This window comes from Helobdella robusta (assembly GCF_000326865.2).
Source record: "Helobdella robusta unplaced genomic scaffold HELROscaffold_4, whole genome shotgun sequence".
Taxonomy (NCBI): domain Eukaryota; kingdom Metazoa; phylum Annelida; class Clitellata; order Rhynchobdellida; family Glossiphoniidae; genus Helobdella; species Helobdella robusta.
Genome location: NW_008704902.1, coordinates 6,207,666 through 6,224,948, shown reverse-complemented (window position 1 = coordinate 6,224,948; position 17,283 = coordinate 6,207,666). Strand labels below are relative to the sequence as shown.

At 32.2% G+C, this 17,283-nt stretch overlaps 4 protein-coding genes across 4 annotated transcripts; all 4 read left to right on the top strand.

The window, feature by feature from the left end:
• Positions 1-8: 8 nt before the first annotated feature.
• HELRODRAFT_162726 (hypothetical protein) lies at positions 9-344 on the top strand (the record flags this gene model as incomplete). The annotated part of the gene is made up of 1 exon (XM_009024844.1): positions 9-344. One exon carries the CDS (start codon positions 9-11, stop codon positions 342-344), a length of 336 nt encoding a protein of 111 aa, XP_009023092.1.
• A 4,970-nt stretch (positions 345-5,314) lies between these two features.
• On the top strand, positions 5,315-7,898 carry HELRODRAFT_162725 (hypothetical protein; the record flags this gene model as incomplete). The annotated part of the gene is made up of 5 exons (XM_009024843.1): positions 5,315-5,416; positions 6,252-6,392; positions 6,658-6,807; positions 7,112-7,179; positions 7,709-7,898. 5 exons carry the CDS (start codon positions 5,315-5,317, stop codon positions 7,896-7,898), a joined length of 651 nt encoding a protein of 216 aa, XP_009023091.1.
• Positions 7,899-8,167: 269 nt separating this feature from the next.
• Positions 8,168-10,785, top strand: HELRODRAFT_162724 (hypothetical protein; the record flags this gene model as incomplete). The annotated part of the gene is made up of 5 exons (XM_009024842.1): positions 8,168-8,750; positions 8,988-9,334; positions 9,959-10,110; positions 10,195-10,257; positions 10,482-10,785. The coding sequence occupies 5 exons, from the start codon at positions 8,168-8,170 to the stop codon at positions 10,783-10,785; spliced, it is 1,449 nt and encodes a 482-aa protein (XP_009023090.1).
• A 493-nt stretch (positions 10,786-11,278) lies between these two features.
• HELRODRAFT_162723 (hypothetical protein) lies at positions 11,279-14,322 on the top strand (the record flags this gene model as incomplete). Its single annotated transcript, XM_009024841.1, has 7 exons — positions 11,279-11,337; positions 12,056-12,303; positions 12,535-12,870; positions 12,950-13,076; positions 13,532-13,613; positions 13,790-13,968; positions 14,229-14,322. The coding sequence occupies 7 exons, from the start codon at positions 11,279-11,281 to the stop codon at positions 14,320-14,322; spliced, it is 1,125 nt and encodes a 374-aa protein (XP_009023089.1).
• Between the last annotated feature and the right edge of the window lie 2,961 nt (positions 14,323-17,283).

Sequence of the window (17,283 nt, the reverse complement as noted above, 5' to 3'; positions counted from 1 at the left end):
TAAATAAAATGAATGCAGAAAAATTACAAAAATCGGAGCCTATGGAAATTCCAAGCTGTGTGCGAAACTATGCCAATGAGTATAAAATCCAACAAAAACAAAAGAACGAGACGGATTCGTTTTCACAGAATCCAAGGCCTGTTTTCATTGGGCCTGTCAGTCAGTCGGTCGGCTTTCGCACAACCCTGGCCTGTTTTCACTGGGCCGTCGAGTCTGATCGGCTTTCGCACGACCAACACAAAACAACAAGAGTCAGAACAACACTGGAAACAAATTGTGTGACTTTAGTACGCGTGCGAAACTATGCCAATGAGCATAGAGTCTCGTACCAAATCCACTTTTGAGAACTTAAGACATTTCTGTAACTATGCCAATGAGCATAGAATCACGAATTAAGTCTCTTAGATACCAGAATAGGCACCGATTATTCGATGCTGCCTAACTAGCCAACCCAGTGCGGACTCTTCCCTCTTAAGATAAAGAAACTCTATATCAAAGCAAAATTAGATTTTGTTTCGGGTGTTTTTAAACATAAAAATTTCCAAGGTATGTCAAATTAAAAAAAAAAAAACTACTAATTAAATTTTAAAATAATTTGTAATAATTTGTGACGTCATCTAAATTGCAAAACAAATAAAAATCGTCTAGCCCCCTATCGAGTAAATTAACATGTATCAGGCCCCCTTTCGAGTGAATAAATTTTGCGTAGAAGGACTTTGTAGTATTTTTAGTCAGTATTATTTCATAATTCTGATAATATATATATATATATATATATATATATATATATATATATATATATTATCAACAATTTATTAAGCGCATTATAAAATTAAATTTTCTCGAAAACGCCCTCTATTATAAATGAAATCAGTGAAGGTCAATAAAGTACAAATCGATAAAGTATTTCTATGTCAAAATAAATATGTTTTTAAGTTCCTCTTAAAATCATCAAGCTTTAGTCCAGGCATTCTGAGCGATTGCGGAAGACTGTTCCAGGCAATTGGTCCTGACACGGCAATATTTCTAGTTGTGGTTTGTAGTTGAGTAGTTGTCACCACCAGTAAGTTAGCATAGTCTGATCTCAATTTTACACCTGTTGAAGAAGCTGGTTTTTTAAGATTTTATTTACTAGATATACTGGTAACAACCCGTTCATAGCCTTATACATAGTCACACAAATCTTATAGTTGGTTCTTTTTTTCACTGTTAGCCAATGAAGGGCTCTTAAAATGTGTGTCACAAGGTCATACTTTTTACGTCCAACGGGTTATTTTTGCAGCTCTATTCTGTATCGACTGAAGAAAAGCAATAGATCTCTCTGGTATTGCAGTAGTCTAACCGTGAATAAACAAACGCATGAATTAGTGTTTGCATGGTTGTTTGATGCAAAGATTTTCAAACGCGGTATAACTGGCAAAGCTGATAAGAACATGATTTAGATATGGTTTTTAAATGATCCTTGAAAGAAAGTCTTGAGTCAAAAATACATCCTAGGTTTGTTGCATTTTCACAGAATTGTATTTCATTATTATCAATTTTGACTGAATTAATATTAATTTTAGAAAGCTGTTGCCATGTACCGACAGGTAAAAATTGAGTTTTATCTTGATTCAATTTGAGACAATTTCTTGACATCCATGTACCTATTTTAGTCAAGCATTCAATGAGATTTTCAACTTTACTTTTAAACAGTTCTGGTTCACTGCTAACTATTATTTGGATGTCATCAGCGTACGCATGATATGAAAATCCAAAGGATTCTATTACTTCATATACTTCAGCAGTGTACAGTACAAACAGAATAGGTCCCAGGACTGAGCCTTGTGGTACACCAGATGACATTGCTTCAATACCAGATAATTTGTTTCCGAAAAATACCTGCTGAGTTCTGCCAAACAAGTACGAATTGAACCAATTAGTTACAACTCCAGTAACTCCGTAATCATATCGTAGGCGATTCATCAGGATTTGATGGTCTACGCAATCGGAGGCAGCACTCATGTCCAAGAATGTAAGCAACGAAACATATTGTTTATCAAAAGCATTAAACAACTCAGACATAACATACAGCAGTGCTGTTTCAGTTGAGTGATAACGTTTATATCCAGATTGAAATACTGGTATTGAGCTATTTTTGTGTAGATGACTCAGTAGCTGACTGGCAACAACTCGTTCAATAACTTTGGAAACAAAAGCAAGTGTTTGATATGGGTCTGTAACTTTTCATTTCATTCTTATCATCTTTCGTTTTCTTCAAGACAGGTGTAATAACTGCGTGCTTACATTTATTCGGAAATACTCTCTCTTGCAAACATAAATTAACGAGGCTTGCGAGAAAAACAATAAAAATATCTATATGTTTTTTAAGCACATGAGTCGGAAAAGCATCTAACATTATATATATATATATATATATATATATATATATATATATAATATACAATATTCTATAAATTCTACCGAATGTTTGGAGTTATTAACTTCTAATTCTCGAGAGAGATGGAGCAGTCGCTGCTCGCGATCTTGTTCGATTGTTAGATTGCGTCGGTTGGTCGCAGATCTTCGAGTAAATGTTGGTAATAGACCATAATTTTTACAATATTCTATAAATTCTACCGAATGTTTGGCGTCATTCGGTAGAATTTGTAGAATATTGTAAAAATTATGGTCTATTACCAACATATAATTTATAATATATATATATTAAATGTAGTGTATTCATGGCATAATATGTATGCGTTTGTGTGTGTGTGTGTGTGCGTGTGTGTGCGCGTGTGTGTTTGTGTGCATGTTTTGGTCCTGTTCACTAACTTTTTTAATATTATGATTCATCAGATATAGCCAGCTTCATAATTACTTTTACATTGACATTATGAGCTTATAAAACAATTATATTACAATTTTGATTCGAAAAAATGTAAGACAGCCAAATTTGAAATTCTGACATTCTGACAAACGAGTTGATTTTTTATGAAAATATCACAATAAATCAAGTGTTTAAGCCTCTTGACTATAGATGCGTGATTTTTTTTATGTGGGTTTAAGTGTATGTTTGTATGTTGATGTGCATGGGTGTTGTTTTATACGCATGTTTGTTTCTTGATGTATGTGTGGGATTGTGTGTGTGTGTGTGTGCGCGCGCGCGTTGTCTGCTGCTACGCTAGGAGCGCTAAAGCCTTCTTATAAGCAGAACAATAAGGCGTACTATCTTTTCATTACTTTTTCATTCTTAATATCGCTCGACTTCAAAAGTTATTTAATGCACTACATGCACAGAGCATTGTTGTTTAGGCTATGATTTTTTGTTTCTTGCTCGACTAGCGTTTGAGCAGGGATTGCATAACACAATAACGTTAGGCAGGTGCAACTAACATCCCACTCATATAAAATTTGGTGTCTCATTTTGTTGCTCTAATTTTAATATTTAGAAATTATTTGAGGTGGCTCTTGGTACTATTTGATACTAGAGCAACCATCATAGCCTTAGCATATTCTTCCCATTGCAAACTTAATGGACGCAAGAGCAGCGTTAGTGTCATACGTCAATTGTAATTGGTTCAGCAATATCTTGAACGTCATGGTCGGCGAGAACTAGAAGAGACAATATATTAATAATAACGCAAGTGTTTCCACGTTGCAGTCAGATCAAATATGATGTTTTAATTCTTGTATGCAACTCAATGAGAGGTTCCTCAAAACTATGAACGATTGAAAGTTAAACGCAGTTGAAGTAACTCTCCTAAAAGGACAACAACAACGTGAATTTTTCGATCGTGTCAATGAATGATAAACAGTTTGCAAAAAAGAAACATTAGCCAAAACCAAATAACGCGAATAAAACCAAAAATAAACTTATGTGCTGTATCTACCAATATGATGGCTCTTACCGTAACTTTATCATTTGCTTAAGTTTTGGGTAAGGTAAGGTAAGGATTAGCTTAGATGTATAATAAAAAAATGTATAACAACTTTAACGAATTTTTCATGGTTTTTTCTTGTATGCTTCTTGCCTGCGTTGATCCGTTCTAACTTAACTAATGAAAATTTAATGCAAATTGAAAATCGTATGAAATATTTAGATAAGCCTATTGTGTGTTTTTGTGTGCCACTGTTTTTGTAAGAGCATAAACCAATCAATGTTAGCTGATTTCTATGTGTAATTCAATGCCATCAAAAGATTAAAATAATAAATTGACGTAAACATAAGCGCTTCTCAGTTAACGTTCAAACTCAATTATTAAGGTTTAATTATGATCAAGATTAGTAATTTTAATGTTTTGTAAACTGTCTTATCCAAAAAAGATGTTACACTTTTTCTGTTTTTTTTTGTTTTTTTTTTAGGTTAATTTATCACCACATTTAGATAATATTTTATGCAAAGGTGAACCCCGAGACGAGTTTAATAAACTTAAAAAATATTTATGATTTAATGGTCATTGTGTAAAATTAAAACAATGGTTACTATTGTAATTATGTATTAATGTTATCCACTAAGTTGTGCTAAATTTGTTGATAATAAAAGTATGCAGCGCTAAAGTAGTTAACATCTGATGACGTCAAACACGCAGTAATTAAAAGTTGTCGAAATATGTCAGTCGACTTTATCGATTCAAAATATTCGAAATAAGACTCAATCTTAACAACTATTTAACTTTTCAAGTGATACAAATTATTATAACGTTTAAATTTATTAAATCTTGTGTTTGATGAACGCTCGGGAGTTGTTTTGTTTGTTTATTCAACTGTGTTTACGTTTACATCATTTTTAATAGGAAGATGGCCGCCACTGCTTAGTTACGGAGAGTGAGGCAGGTAGCCTTTAACTTCATTGTTCAAGTTCGTTCATCGTCTGCCTCTTCTTTCTATATTGTTTTTTATTATTTATCAAGTAGACTAAGCAGTTTTTGTTATGAATTTTTTTATACCAGCAAGAGGTTATTAAATTTTAATAAATAATATTAAATTTTATTAAATTTATTTATAATTAATAATATTAATTAAATTATCAATTTTAAATTAAACATTTTTATTTTTTTATTAATTGCCAATTAAATATGTTATATATATATTATAAATTAAATTTTAAATTATTTCAATATTTTTAGTATTTTTTAAATTTTAATCTTTAACGACTTTAATAATGTTATCCATAAATTTTTCCATCATTATATTTTTTTGTAATTATTAAAATTTTAAAATATTTTTTCAGATTATCCACAACAAATCAGTTTTGCTGTTACACATTTGATAAAACAAAAAATCTTAACTTTTCTTTCAACATTTTCATCAAAGATCAAATGCTAGTAGAAAAATGACCAGTGATTACGTAGTTCCAATGAAAACTGGCTACAGAGGGAAGACACTGAATGTACCTCAGCTTCAATTTTCACAAGACTTTGCCCATTCAAAACTAGTCAGTGTTTGTGTGGACAGACTTCATTAACATCATTCATTAAAATGGGGTCAAGTTTGAAATAGGGTATATGAGTCCAGTACATGTTATAAAAATTAAATGAACATAGTATATGTATGCAATATGCACTTATAATAAGTATATAAACACATTTTGTAACAAGACCAACCCTTACTACATTCTATAGGGTGGCGTGATGGTCTAATGGTTAAGGTCGCCTGGTGCTGTTTTGCAATAACCGAGTTTGAATATGACACATATTCATATATGATGTTTGTGCGCTTTGTTGAATCCTCTGTGTAATTAACCTTTTAATTGACCTTATTATCATAAGGAGGGGAATGGAAGTGAAACCTTACCATTAGTATTCTGTTTGAAGCCATAATTAATAATAGACTTAGTGATTAAAGCTAATTTGAAATATAAATAGAAAAATTTTTATGGGAATTGGGTTGAAAAAAAATCATTTTATAAGATGAAAAATAATTAAAAAAAGGTGAGAATGTGTATATAAATTTACATACATACATATATACATATATATATTATATATATATATATATGCATTGATTATGGTTTTTCTGTTATATTGTTACTTTAGTTGTTCTATGCTGATCTTTTTCATTATTAGTTATTTTTAAAATAAATTTTGTTTTTTTTTGTTTTAAAAATCATTTCTATTCTTTCTTAATCTGTAATCGTTTTTATTTGTTATTATAACTTTTACTGTTAATGTCGTCTTGTTAACTTGTACTTTTGATTAGTGAAGAACATTCTACTGATTAAATTTGCTTCTTTATAACAACTTCATTCTCGATGTTTAACAACTGGCCAGCAGACAGTTCCAAACCGTCGGGTGTGCATTGGAGGACGAGGGAGAGAATGGTGTCCCATGGCCTACAATGTTCTTAAGGAGATGTCGAAGAATGATGAGATCAGTGTGCTCATGCAGCCTGTCGACGCCATCAAACATCCAGTAAAAATTGTTCATCTTATTTACTTTGGTGTTCTTTGTTTGTTTGTTGTTTAATGGTGTCTAATATTTTAATGAATATGGTATTTGATGTTATGTTTTCGTTTCAATTACTGTTCAATCAAATTGTCGTCACCATCTTTACTTATTAACAAAATTTTTAAAGATGCTTGTTTAGAATCAAGCAGAATTTGTTTTTGTAAGTTGAAGTTATTGTGGACTTGTTAGTTATATGTGTTAAAATGATGTGAATGTTCCATGTTTCCAGGAATACTACACGATGGTAGCCGATCCAGTGGACCTGTCAAAGATCCAACTGAAGTTTCATAATGGCTGCTATTCATCTATTAATACATTCATCGAGGATGTCAACCTTATGTTCAACAATTATTTTCTCATTTTTGAAGATAAATCTCCGGTATAAATTTATTTCTTATTTCATCTATATTTTTTTTGTAAGAAGTTTTAATTGTTTTAAATTTTGGTCATTGTACATTTCCTTGCTTTCAATAACATTACTTTTCATTTCAAACTTTTTGATGCCAACATATTCTATATCTGATCATAAGGTAACTTGAGAGTAAGACATGCAGAATTCCAGAATTCGTTGGTTACCCTATAAACTAAACAGTAAATATTGATGAATATATTTTTGCAGCTCACATATTGTTTATTATATTTGATTGTTTGTAATGTATGCCTATATATTTTTGAACCATCAGATGCACAGCAACTTACAGAAGGCCAAATTAAAATTTGAAGAGGAAATGGGAAAGATCAAACAACTTTAGTATGTGCTTAGAAATTACAATGTGTTAACGTTTGTTCCTTTAACTGTTTTATTGTTTACTAATGTTATTCATCTGAATGACAACATACTCAACACGAATACATTGAAAAAGGACTCTTTTGTCATCTTTCATTTCAGTTTATTATCTACTCTGTATAGTCTTAGTTACAAGAAATCGTAATTGTAAGAAGTACATTCTGTTCATAACTCTGTGTTATTTTCTTCCCTTTCATTGAGGTCTTTCTGCCTCCTTCGCAGTAACATCTTCTGCCTGCTACTTTTCAATGGTGCACTCACTTCTTTATGGTTCTGTCAGACTTGCTATTGAAATGCTACATTTATATTTCATTGGAAGCACTTATTATAACTGCAATAACTTTGATTTCAGTAGCTGATTTGACAATGACACAACCCAAATACTTTTATTTTTTTATAATTTTTAGTTTTGTATTCGTTTGTTTTAAAATGAACTTCAGTTATTCATGCATCGTAATTTTTAATTAAATTGATTCAACTGAAAACTTTGAAGTGGAATGAACAAAACTTTCAACCGTTTCACATTTCCAAAAACGATTTCTGAGAGGATCGATGCCATAGAAGCTGAAAACCGAAGTGTTCTTGGCGTGCCTTTCATCATTCCATCGCCATCCAGCACATCTCTACTCACATCGTCGTCGTCTTCCTCATCTCTAGTAACTACTTCCACTTTTTACAATTAATTTAGATTATTTAAAACTAACTATTGCATTGGTTCTATCTGCACTTCATTATAGGATTTTTTTTTTCCTTTCAGCCATGTTTGAACCATTCTAATAAATATATAAATAAATATATAAAGAAATATATAATATAAATATGGTGTGAATTCAATGCAAATGCAATTTGAAGGCAAAGCAAATATAAAAGATTGCATATTAATTTTTAACAAGTGCATTCAGAATTCACAATAAATTTGATATAATAATAATAATAATAGTAATAACAATGAATGTATAAACAGCCTAACAGTCCTTCGTCATTGTTGGTCAAGTACCCGGCCAACAACGCCATCCCCAACAAACTCACGTCATGCAAGGCACAACAAATTGTCCTCAAAAAAGTTATCTCCAGCAATTCGAGCACAACCTTTTCAATGAATAGCCTTGCAGTTACAAAACCAATATACACAGTTCGTCTGCCCAGTAGGTCGTCAAAAGTTGGACCTGCGGTGGTCACTGCTTCGAGCACAGTGTCCACTTCAACAGGCAGCATACTTCAAAGGAAGCAAGTTGTTCTTGTACCCAAAGGACTCAAAACTAACAACAGTGAACCTTTTATTATTTTGCAGCCGAATGGCAATAATAACGTGACAGTCAATCCTAGCAATCATTTCAGTAGCATCATCAACAAAAACATCAACAATAAATCTAACGAGAAAGTAACTGAAGCAACTTCAAGCAGCAGCACCAGTGATGAACTTTCACTCGTTATTAATGCCACAAACGTTTGGTTTGGTAGTGCACGAACTACTCCTGTTCGACCAATCGCTGTCAATGATCGAGGCCTGCTCATCACCTGCCAAAACAATTTCTGTTAGTCTAATACATTTTTTATCTCTTTAATGAAGATTTCAAATGTCTATCAAATTTAGTTTTTATATCAAATCAATTTTCATTGATGGTATCGTTTTAATATTGATGTTTCAATATAAGACCGTTTGTTTTCAATTCGTTTTTAAAATTTAAATTAGCAAATATTCCATTGAATTCAATTTGTATGATTAATAAAGCATTATTTATATGTACAAAGCAGTCAAAATTTGTTTCTAGTAAAGAAAGGAAGTGGTGGCAAGACGACACGCATCTATTCAGTTAAGGACCTGATCCAATTCCAGATCAAACCAGAGGACATCATAAAATGTTGTGCCTACCTGGGCAGCCAACGGAAGCATACCATCTTTCTCTTCCTTCTTCCAAACTGCATACGAAGCTTCAAGCAAATGATCAGTGTTATCGACACCTCTCCAGATGCAGCCGAAGGATTCTGTGATTCCTGCCTCATCGCCATCTTCACACCTGCACTCAGCAGACACGACATCTCTCAGCTGGTCTACTTTATGTGGCATTTCGGCCAGTCGAGCTTATTTGGCCCAACTATTTATTCTGAAATTTGTCAGGTGACCATTCAATGCATGTGTCCCATATTTTTTGTTCACACAATCAGTCAGTGTATGTTCTGAATAGAAATAGATAATAATTTGTTGATGTATATTTTTTGTGTTTTCAAAGTATTTTATGGCCATGAACTTCAATGCACGATAAAAATGTGTAATTCAAAGTTTTTTGTTTTTTTTTTTAAATCATTCAACAGTTTGCTTCTTAGGAGATAATTTATTTTCAAAATTGAAATTTGAATTCAACTGTTTATATATTTATAATGACAATTTTTTGTGTTTTCAAAGTATTTTATGGCCATGAACTTCAATGCACGATAAAAATGTGTAATTCAAAGTTTTTTGTTTTTTTTTTTTAAATCATTCAACAGTTTGCTTCTTAGGAGATAATTTATTTTCAAAATTGAAATTTGAATTCAACTGTTTATATATTTATAATGACAATTTTTTGTGTTTTCAAAGTATTTTATGGCCATGAACTTCAATGCACGATAAAAATGTGTAATTCAAAGTTTTTTGTTTTTTTTTTAAATCATTCAACAGTTTGCTTCTTAGGAGATAATTTATTTTCAAAATTGAAATTTGAGTTCAACTGTTTATATATTTATAATGACAATTTTTCAACAGAAATCAGCATTGTCTTTGTTGAGTAACATAAAGCCTGCACTGCTAGCCTCAAAATGTTTTGTGGAAAGTAGTGAATCATTTTCATCCTTTTCTTCACCATCAAAACCTCAGCCTCCTGCGAAGCCTTCTCAGACTGCAACACAAAATTCCAGGTGTGTTTCAAACAAATCTTCAGCCAACGTCAGGTCTCTACTCGTGAATAATAATAAAATATTAAATCGTAATTGTAATGGAAGTGCTGGGGAGGACAGTGGGGATAATGGTGTCAAACTTGAACCGATCATTACCAATCCACTAAGGTTATATTTTGTTGTTTGATATCTATTTATTTGTCTATTCATTTATTGATTACATCGCATAGCCAGGTGGCTTATAAACCAAAAGTGCTGAAATAAAAGTATATTCACTTTTGTTTTTGTTTTCTTGAAGTATTTTTTTATTTTATTGCTAGTCAGATTCATAATAATAAATGGCAATATAAAGGGATGTGATGTTAAATCACATTTTAATGTGTCACAGCCAGTTTCTTCAAAATTATGTTGAGTCTGTCTTTTTTAGAACTTAGAACTTACCTGGAAACCATATGTCAAACGATCCCATCAGAAGAAATATTAGTAAACAATACTAGTATAATATACGGTAACAAGAACCACAGCCACCTAAGAATTGCTGAAGCGATCTTCATCAACCAAAGAAAACCTCAAACTAACAAGCAGCAAAGAATAGCAACATCATTACCGACCAGAAGAATATTATTGAAAGACTTTACAAGTAAAGAGAATGAACATAACGAAGATATAATAAACGGACAGGACAAAGCAGAATGAAAGCACTTTGCACACACAGAGAATTGTAAAACCTTGAAATATCTTTATATAAGCACAGAAGATGAGTAAAACTGAAATAGGACCTACACGCTTCATTATGAACACCAACGATTTTTTTATTAATTTTAATAAATTGGATAATAATTATAAAACTACCGTTAGAAATATTGAAAAGCTCAATCATAAACTTTCAGAAGCTAAAAATTTAGTAGGTTTTATCAAATATTTCATCTCATCTTATTTAAAAATAGACTGAAATACCAATCGTCACCTCACTTGCAGATATTTATTCAAAGCTAGTTAATGAATTGTGTTGTTCAACACATTGAATATAATTCAAATGGATCGGTTTTGACTGGCCTTCAATTTAGTATGGCTAAATAATATGAATAATATGTTTTTCGTTGGTGTTGCAGTTCTAATGACAGTCTATAAAAACTTGAATATCATGTATGAGTTGTGTGCACGATGAGGCACTTGCTCGTGCATTCAAATGGAAATCGGCGAAATAACATGGTTTTGTTATTTCACACTGAGGGATGCATTAGTGTGGTTGTTGAGAAGAGTCTATTGATTGATTCATTGGTTGTTTGATTGGTTGGTAGATTGATTTGATTGATTGATTGATTGATTGCTTGAATGGTTGGTTGCTTTTTAGCACTGGACTGGTTTTAAACATTTGTTATCTCGATCGTCATTATCTTTAGAGGCATTTCTTAAATGTACATTATACATCATTATTTTAATGTATCATTTTCGAATTAACGTAGTTTTTGTATTGTTGATAATTATGCCAAGAGGAAATATCTTGAAGTTCATCTTCTTTCTAGCCTAAAATAACAATACTGTAATTATTATTATTTAGCTCACCACAAGATGAAAGTGATGAAGGAGATGCAATGGATGATGATGATAAAATTTATGATAGTAATGATGGTGGAGGAACCATGCAGATTGAAGAGTGGGTTGATTATTAGCTTTCGTTGTTATTTAGGGTATTTATTCAATGAATAATTGCATGGCTGATTGATTGACCACCAAGATATATACACATTCATAGCTTGGCCAAACTTATAATTTACTTTTTATTATACTTTCAAATTGGTGAGATAATATTTATCAGGTGCATTTGAGTTGCTCTTTCTTTTAATTTTGTGCCAAAAAATAAATTTTGCATTGTTTTAGGTTAAGATTGTAGTGGAAAATATAAGTTGGCATCTAAGTTTTTTAGGCCAACGCTGAATGATAAGTAAACAACTAAAATTTGTAGGATAACTCTGAATGAAGTGCAGCTGAAACAGGAGCCTAATGATGGCTTCAATGATGATGAACTCATTGAAATCCACAGCTGCAACTTCAACACAGCTGACGAGATCAGTAACGTTGACAACATGCCTGCTCGTGCTTCGGTTGTTCGAGGAGGAGATGAGGATGAGGAGAATGAGGAGGACGATGACAGTGGCGTGCGATCAAAAGTGATTGTTTGTTTATGTCTTATAAATGTCTCCTACTTTCAATGTCAGATAGATGATTATTTATTTCGTTGTTGGTGAAGTATTTTATTCTTTCTATAATAATTTTTCTGCTTCTGTTAGATGAATGATTCTTGAAGATTTCCAAAATAAATGAATTCTATCTAATGTATTTTGTGCTTGCAAGTTTTTGTATGCATGCAACTTGGAAAGTATTGTACATTAATTCATTAGAGGGTTATGTTTATATTATATTTTGCGGATTAATTCAATGAAGGCAATGTTCTGCAGGTTCGACGAAGGCCTGGCATATTGTCACGGAGAGGCAGGAAAAGAAAAACAGCTGATAATAATAAAATGGTTGGAACTTCAAAGAATTCTGCTTCTTATGAAGATGGTGATTGCTTACAAATTCACACAAGCAGAAGTAAAAAATCAAAAAATGATTCAAGTAGGGCGTTCAATGGAAATTTAGATGATGTTGATAGCGACAGTGTTCATGGAGTAACACGAAATGACGAGTCAGTGGTTGATGGAGATGACAACTCTGAACCCAACTATTCAATCGTAACTTCGCCTTCCAACTGCGACAACAACAATTATTCCAGAGCTGGTTGGTCTGCTAAATTGTTTAGTTTCATGAATGAAATTGTGCTTTTACTACTTGATTATTAACAAATATTTTCAATAAGATGAAGAACGGAGAAGCGGCAATAGAAATGTTGCAGAGGAGGAAGAGGAGGAAGAGGAAGATGATGCCGAAACCAATGATGTCAGCACCAATGGAGGGGAGGAAACTGAAGATGCTTTCAGTAACGAGTGAGATACCTTAAATATCACATTATATCAGATAATTTAAAAGAGTAAATATTTTGAAGTTAAAAAATATCTGAAGATAAATATTTTAGAGAGATAAATATTTTGAAAAGTCAATGCTCTTAGTTTTCTTTAATGTTATTATTTCTATTCCCTGTTAAAGATTGTCCCTAAAACTTCTTAATTTTATAATGATTTATCATGTGGTTCCATTATCTATCATGTTTTTACCTGAAATGTTGAAAGTTGACGAATGAGGTTGGATCAGTGGCTTAAAGTTTGTTGGTAAATACTTGCTTGTGTCTAACACAGTTCTAACAATGACATGCAATCATCTAACTCATTTTACCAACTTATCATTCGAAGTCGTGTATAGCATGTCTCAATTTGTAGACTCTAGCTCTGTTGAAAAATATAACAAGTGTAGTAATGGTTAATTTGAATGATGCTTCCGCCAGAAGTGACGCATGTGATCTGGAAATTGTGATGCCCGTCGAATCCGACTCCGAAGTTGATTACGTAAAGGCAGCTGCCGACCAGGTAATTATTTAATTAATTAATTTTGTACTTTACTGTTCCCGACTACATGTATGTAATTGATTACATTTTTTTTAAATTTCATTTTTAATGTTTTGTACATATTACTGCTATTTATTACAATTACATAAAATGTTTTTGTTTCTATAAACTTCACCACTAACGCATTCATATACAAGTTGTTGAGTTTGAGTGAAGAAGCGAGGGCTGATGTGATGGTGATGGGAGGTCGTCCGCAGACGAAATGTCCCATAACACAGAGTACCATGATAGAACCAGTTCGAAATAAATTGTGCGGTCACTCGTACGATAGGAAAGGAGCGCTCCAACTCATCAACATGAGGGCTAACAAAGCCAGGTCAGCTATAGTCTCGTCTTGAGAGACATTTTTTTCACACGACTTTCTTACTTCAAATTCATCTGTATTTATAATTTGGTTAGTTTTCACTTGAACAATTGAAAGGTTCATGGGACAAATTTTAACTTGTTTTAGCATAAAGCAGTCATCTCTTGATAAGACCATATTGGTGTTATAACTATGATACAGGCCACATGTTTTACTGATTGTTGTGCTGATTCCAACGCGTATATATTTATATTCATGTACCATGTTCATAGATGTCCTGTTCCTGGCTGTGCAAATGTTGAACCATTGAATGAAGATCAACTGGAAGAAGATGCTCAGATCAAAATGTTGCTCAACTTATCTTGATGAATGCTGAATTGAAATGAGTGAAGTTCATACTAGCAAGCCTACCGATTGATTAACAGAAATAGTTTAAGATTGATGGTAAATAAGATTCTTCGCTTCTGCAATGTCTGCCTGCTAGATTGTATTATATATTACAATAGGTTTGATCGTTAGGTATATTATAACGTTAGATCACACACACGTTGGACCAATCAAATTTTTTAGTTTAATAATGTAATTATGTATAGTGTATATAATAACGTTCAGCATGATGGTTTCACATCCGCGCCACTTTGGTTTATAACATTTTTGTTAACTTTCAAACAAAAACTTCTTGACTTCTGGGATATAATGTATCAAAATTCCGCGCATTCACTCGCGGTATTTGTTATGACATTCATTGAATATGTTGGGAGGAATCAGATGAGAAAATTGTTGAGCTTTAATTTTTATATTTTAATTGGTGCATATCGTATAAGCAAATGTATTTGCTGGTTTTATTTGCCTTTTTCATTAACCATAAAGTAACTTATTGATCAATGTCAGTCATGTAGATATTTAAACGCTGTATACAGTGAACAGTTATTCAATTTTTAGATTACATTTGCTAGCATTTTTTTTAATAACATCATCTGATCGTGTGAATTGAAAGACATTTTCCCGGCCATTGTTTGTTGTCTACTGTTTTATTGTTGTTTTTTTTTAATATGGAACATTGACAGTGTAAACATCATAAAACATCAACAGCTAAAAAAGTTTATTTCTCCAATGTTGTTTAGAATTTGAGACTGTTTTAAATGCTTTATACGAAGAGTTTTCCCCATCACACATCCAACTTATTCAACAGCTACATGTAATGATATAACGAAATATGGTGCAGACTCGTCAACTTTTTAGTGGGTTGTTCAGATTTATATCAAAATATGTTGACCTGTTTGCGTTTGCTTCATTTTCAGTGCGCTCTCAACAAATGTTTAAATTTCCACAGTGATGTAGATCGTGATGTTGCAAAACAGGTTTTAGATTATTTAAGGAACAATAATTGGCTGGTTTTATGTGATATCGTTCGACAGAAGCGACCTTATTACCGGTTCTCTCCAAATTGTATACGATCATTCATGAACAAATTATTCAGTTTTAGCCTCCCTTGAATGTTTTAATGATTAAAAAATCGAATTTGTTTCGTAAATTTGGTTAAACGTACAAAAAGTTTTCTAAGTCCTTGAACTGGTCTGTATCAGTAAGATGAATGCACTCCCAAAAATTACATGGTCAGCGGTCGGTGCATATAACTTTTTGTTTTATGGTTGCATGTCATGTAGACTAGACAATTTGCTTTTTTGTACTTCCATTTACTTGTATACTTATTTTTATCTAAAATTGATTAGATAATTTGTTTTACTGTGGACGAGATATCAGGTAGCCAGGACAGCCATCATCAATTTGTCAAAGGTGGCAGCGGTATTTGCCCTCTATAAATGTATAGATAAGCCTGAAGTACGCAGGAAACAAGCAGATTAGGCTGGAGAGCTTGTCAATCAATTGTTAGTCTTTCAAGTGCCTAAATGTAGCACAGAAGATACTTCTGAAAACTGCTCAACTTTTGTGCTTAACGAATCCTCAGCGCAATGCGATACAGTGTTAAAGAACAAGCCCGCGGAATGAGTTGTTCAGACTAAGGTTATTCAAGCGGACAAACTGTACGATGGACAATCGGATTGTTTCCTTAGTAAAGTCAACAGCCGACGAATGCTCAGTCTGAGACAGCAACAACAACAGGACGAATTCGTCCAATGGGGACCAGATTTGATAAGCTGAATAATGACAATTTCAGACTGCAATGAACAGGAACAGTCTTATGAATGGAAAACATCTTTCATCATGTCATAATAACTTTAAAATGTGGTCTAACAGTAATTTTGCTGTTTCAATACTATACGAAATATTTTGAAGCCAACGAATACTTCGTAATATAAATTTATATTACCTTAAGCTATGTAGTTTGTGATTTGTAAAAAGAAATGTGTCGTTAACATAATGGTAGACGAGACGAAAAGGATTATTAAACACGGTTAAAAATGTATGTTCACATTTATTGAAGGAGTCTTCAAACAAAAATTTAAAATCACAACAAAACCAAAAACTGCTTTGTATGGTAAAAATAACTAATAACAGACATTGTAAAAAAACGTTGTTGCTGATAATTAACAATCTTTAAAATACAAATGAATAATTTAAGTGGCATCTGTATCATATATACAAATAATAAAATAAAACAATTCACATTAAGTGAACAAACATTAAAAGTTCAACATATTCGATGCATAATGCTATGTACATACAAATAACAATTAATAAAGAAGTCCAAACAAATAAAAAATATTACACATTACAATATTACAAATATTAAAATAAATTTAGTCGGTCGGTCGTAAGTATTTATGAGAAGCATATAAAAGTTCGTTGCGCATAATTCTGAATAACTCACATGTATACGTACATATCGTAGTATGTGATTGGTTGGTGTCGACACTCAAACTTAAGTCACAGAAATTAACTCAACATTTTACAACTATGGCTACACACGAAAATACAGCCGATTAACTGCAATCAATCACATAAAAAATTTTTTTATTATAGTTTTAATTAATTTTTGGCATGTTCAACAGAGCTGCTTGGTAAAATAGCTGAAAATTGACAAATAGACAAACAATTATAATGACAAATGAAATGACATCGGTATATAAGAAATTCATTAGAAACACTAACTGTTATAAAAAAAACTGAATGAAAAACCACGTACAAAATGATTTGGGAAGTTTTTATTTGCAAGTTCGTGGGCAATCGGCCACCTGCTGTGAGTGAGTGACCACTGTTGTTGAAACTTGATAGAGACCAGTTTGATGCAGGCATTTAAAGGTAGACTTAAATATGAGACAGCTAATTAAGCTTTTACGCGTTTCTAGAGGTACCAACAATTAA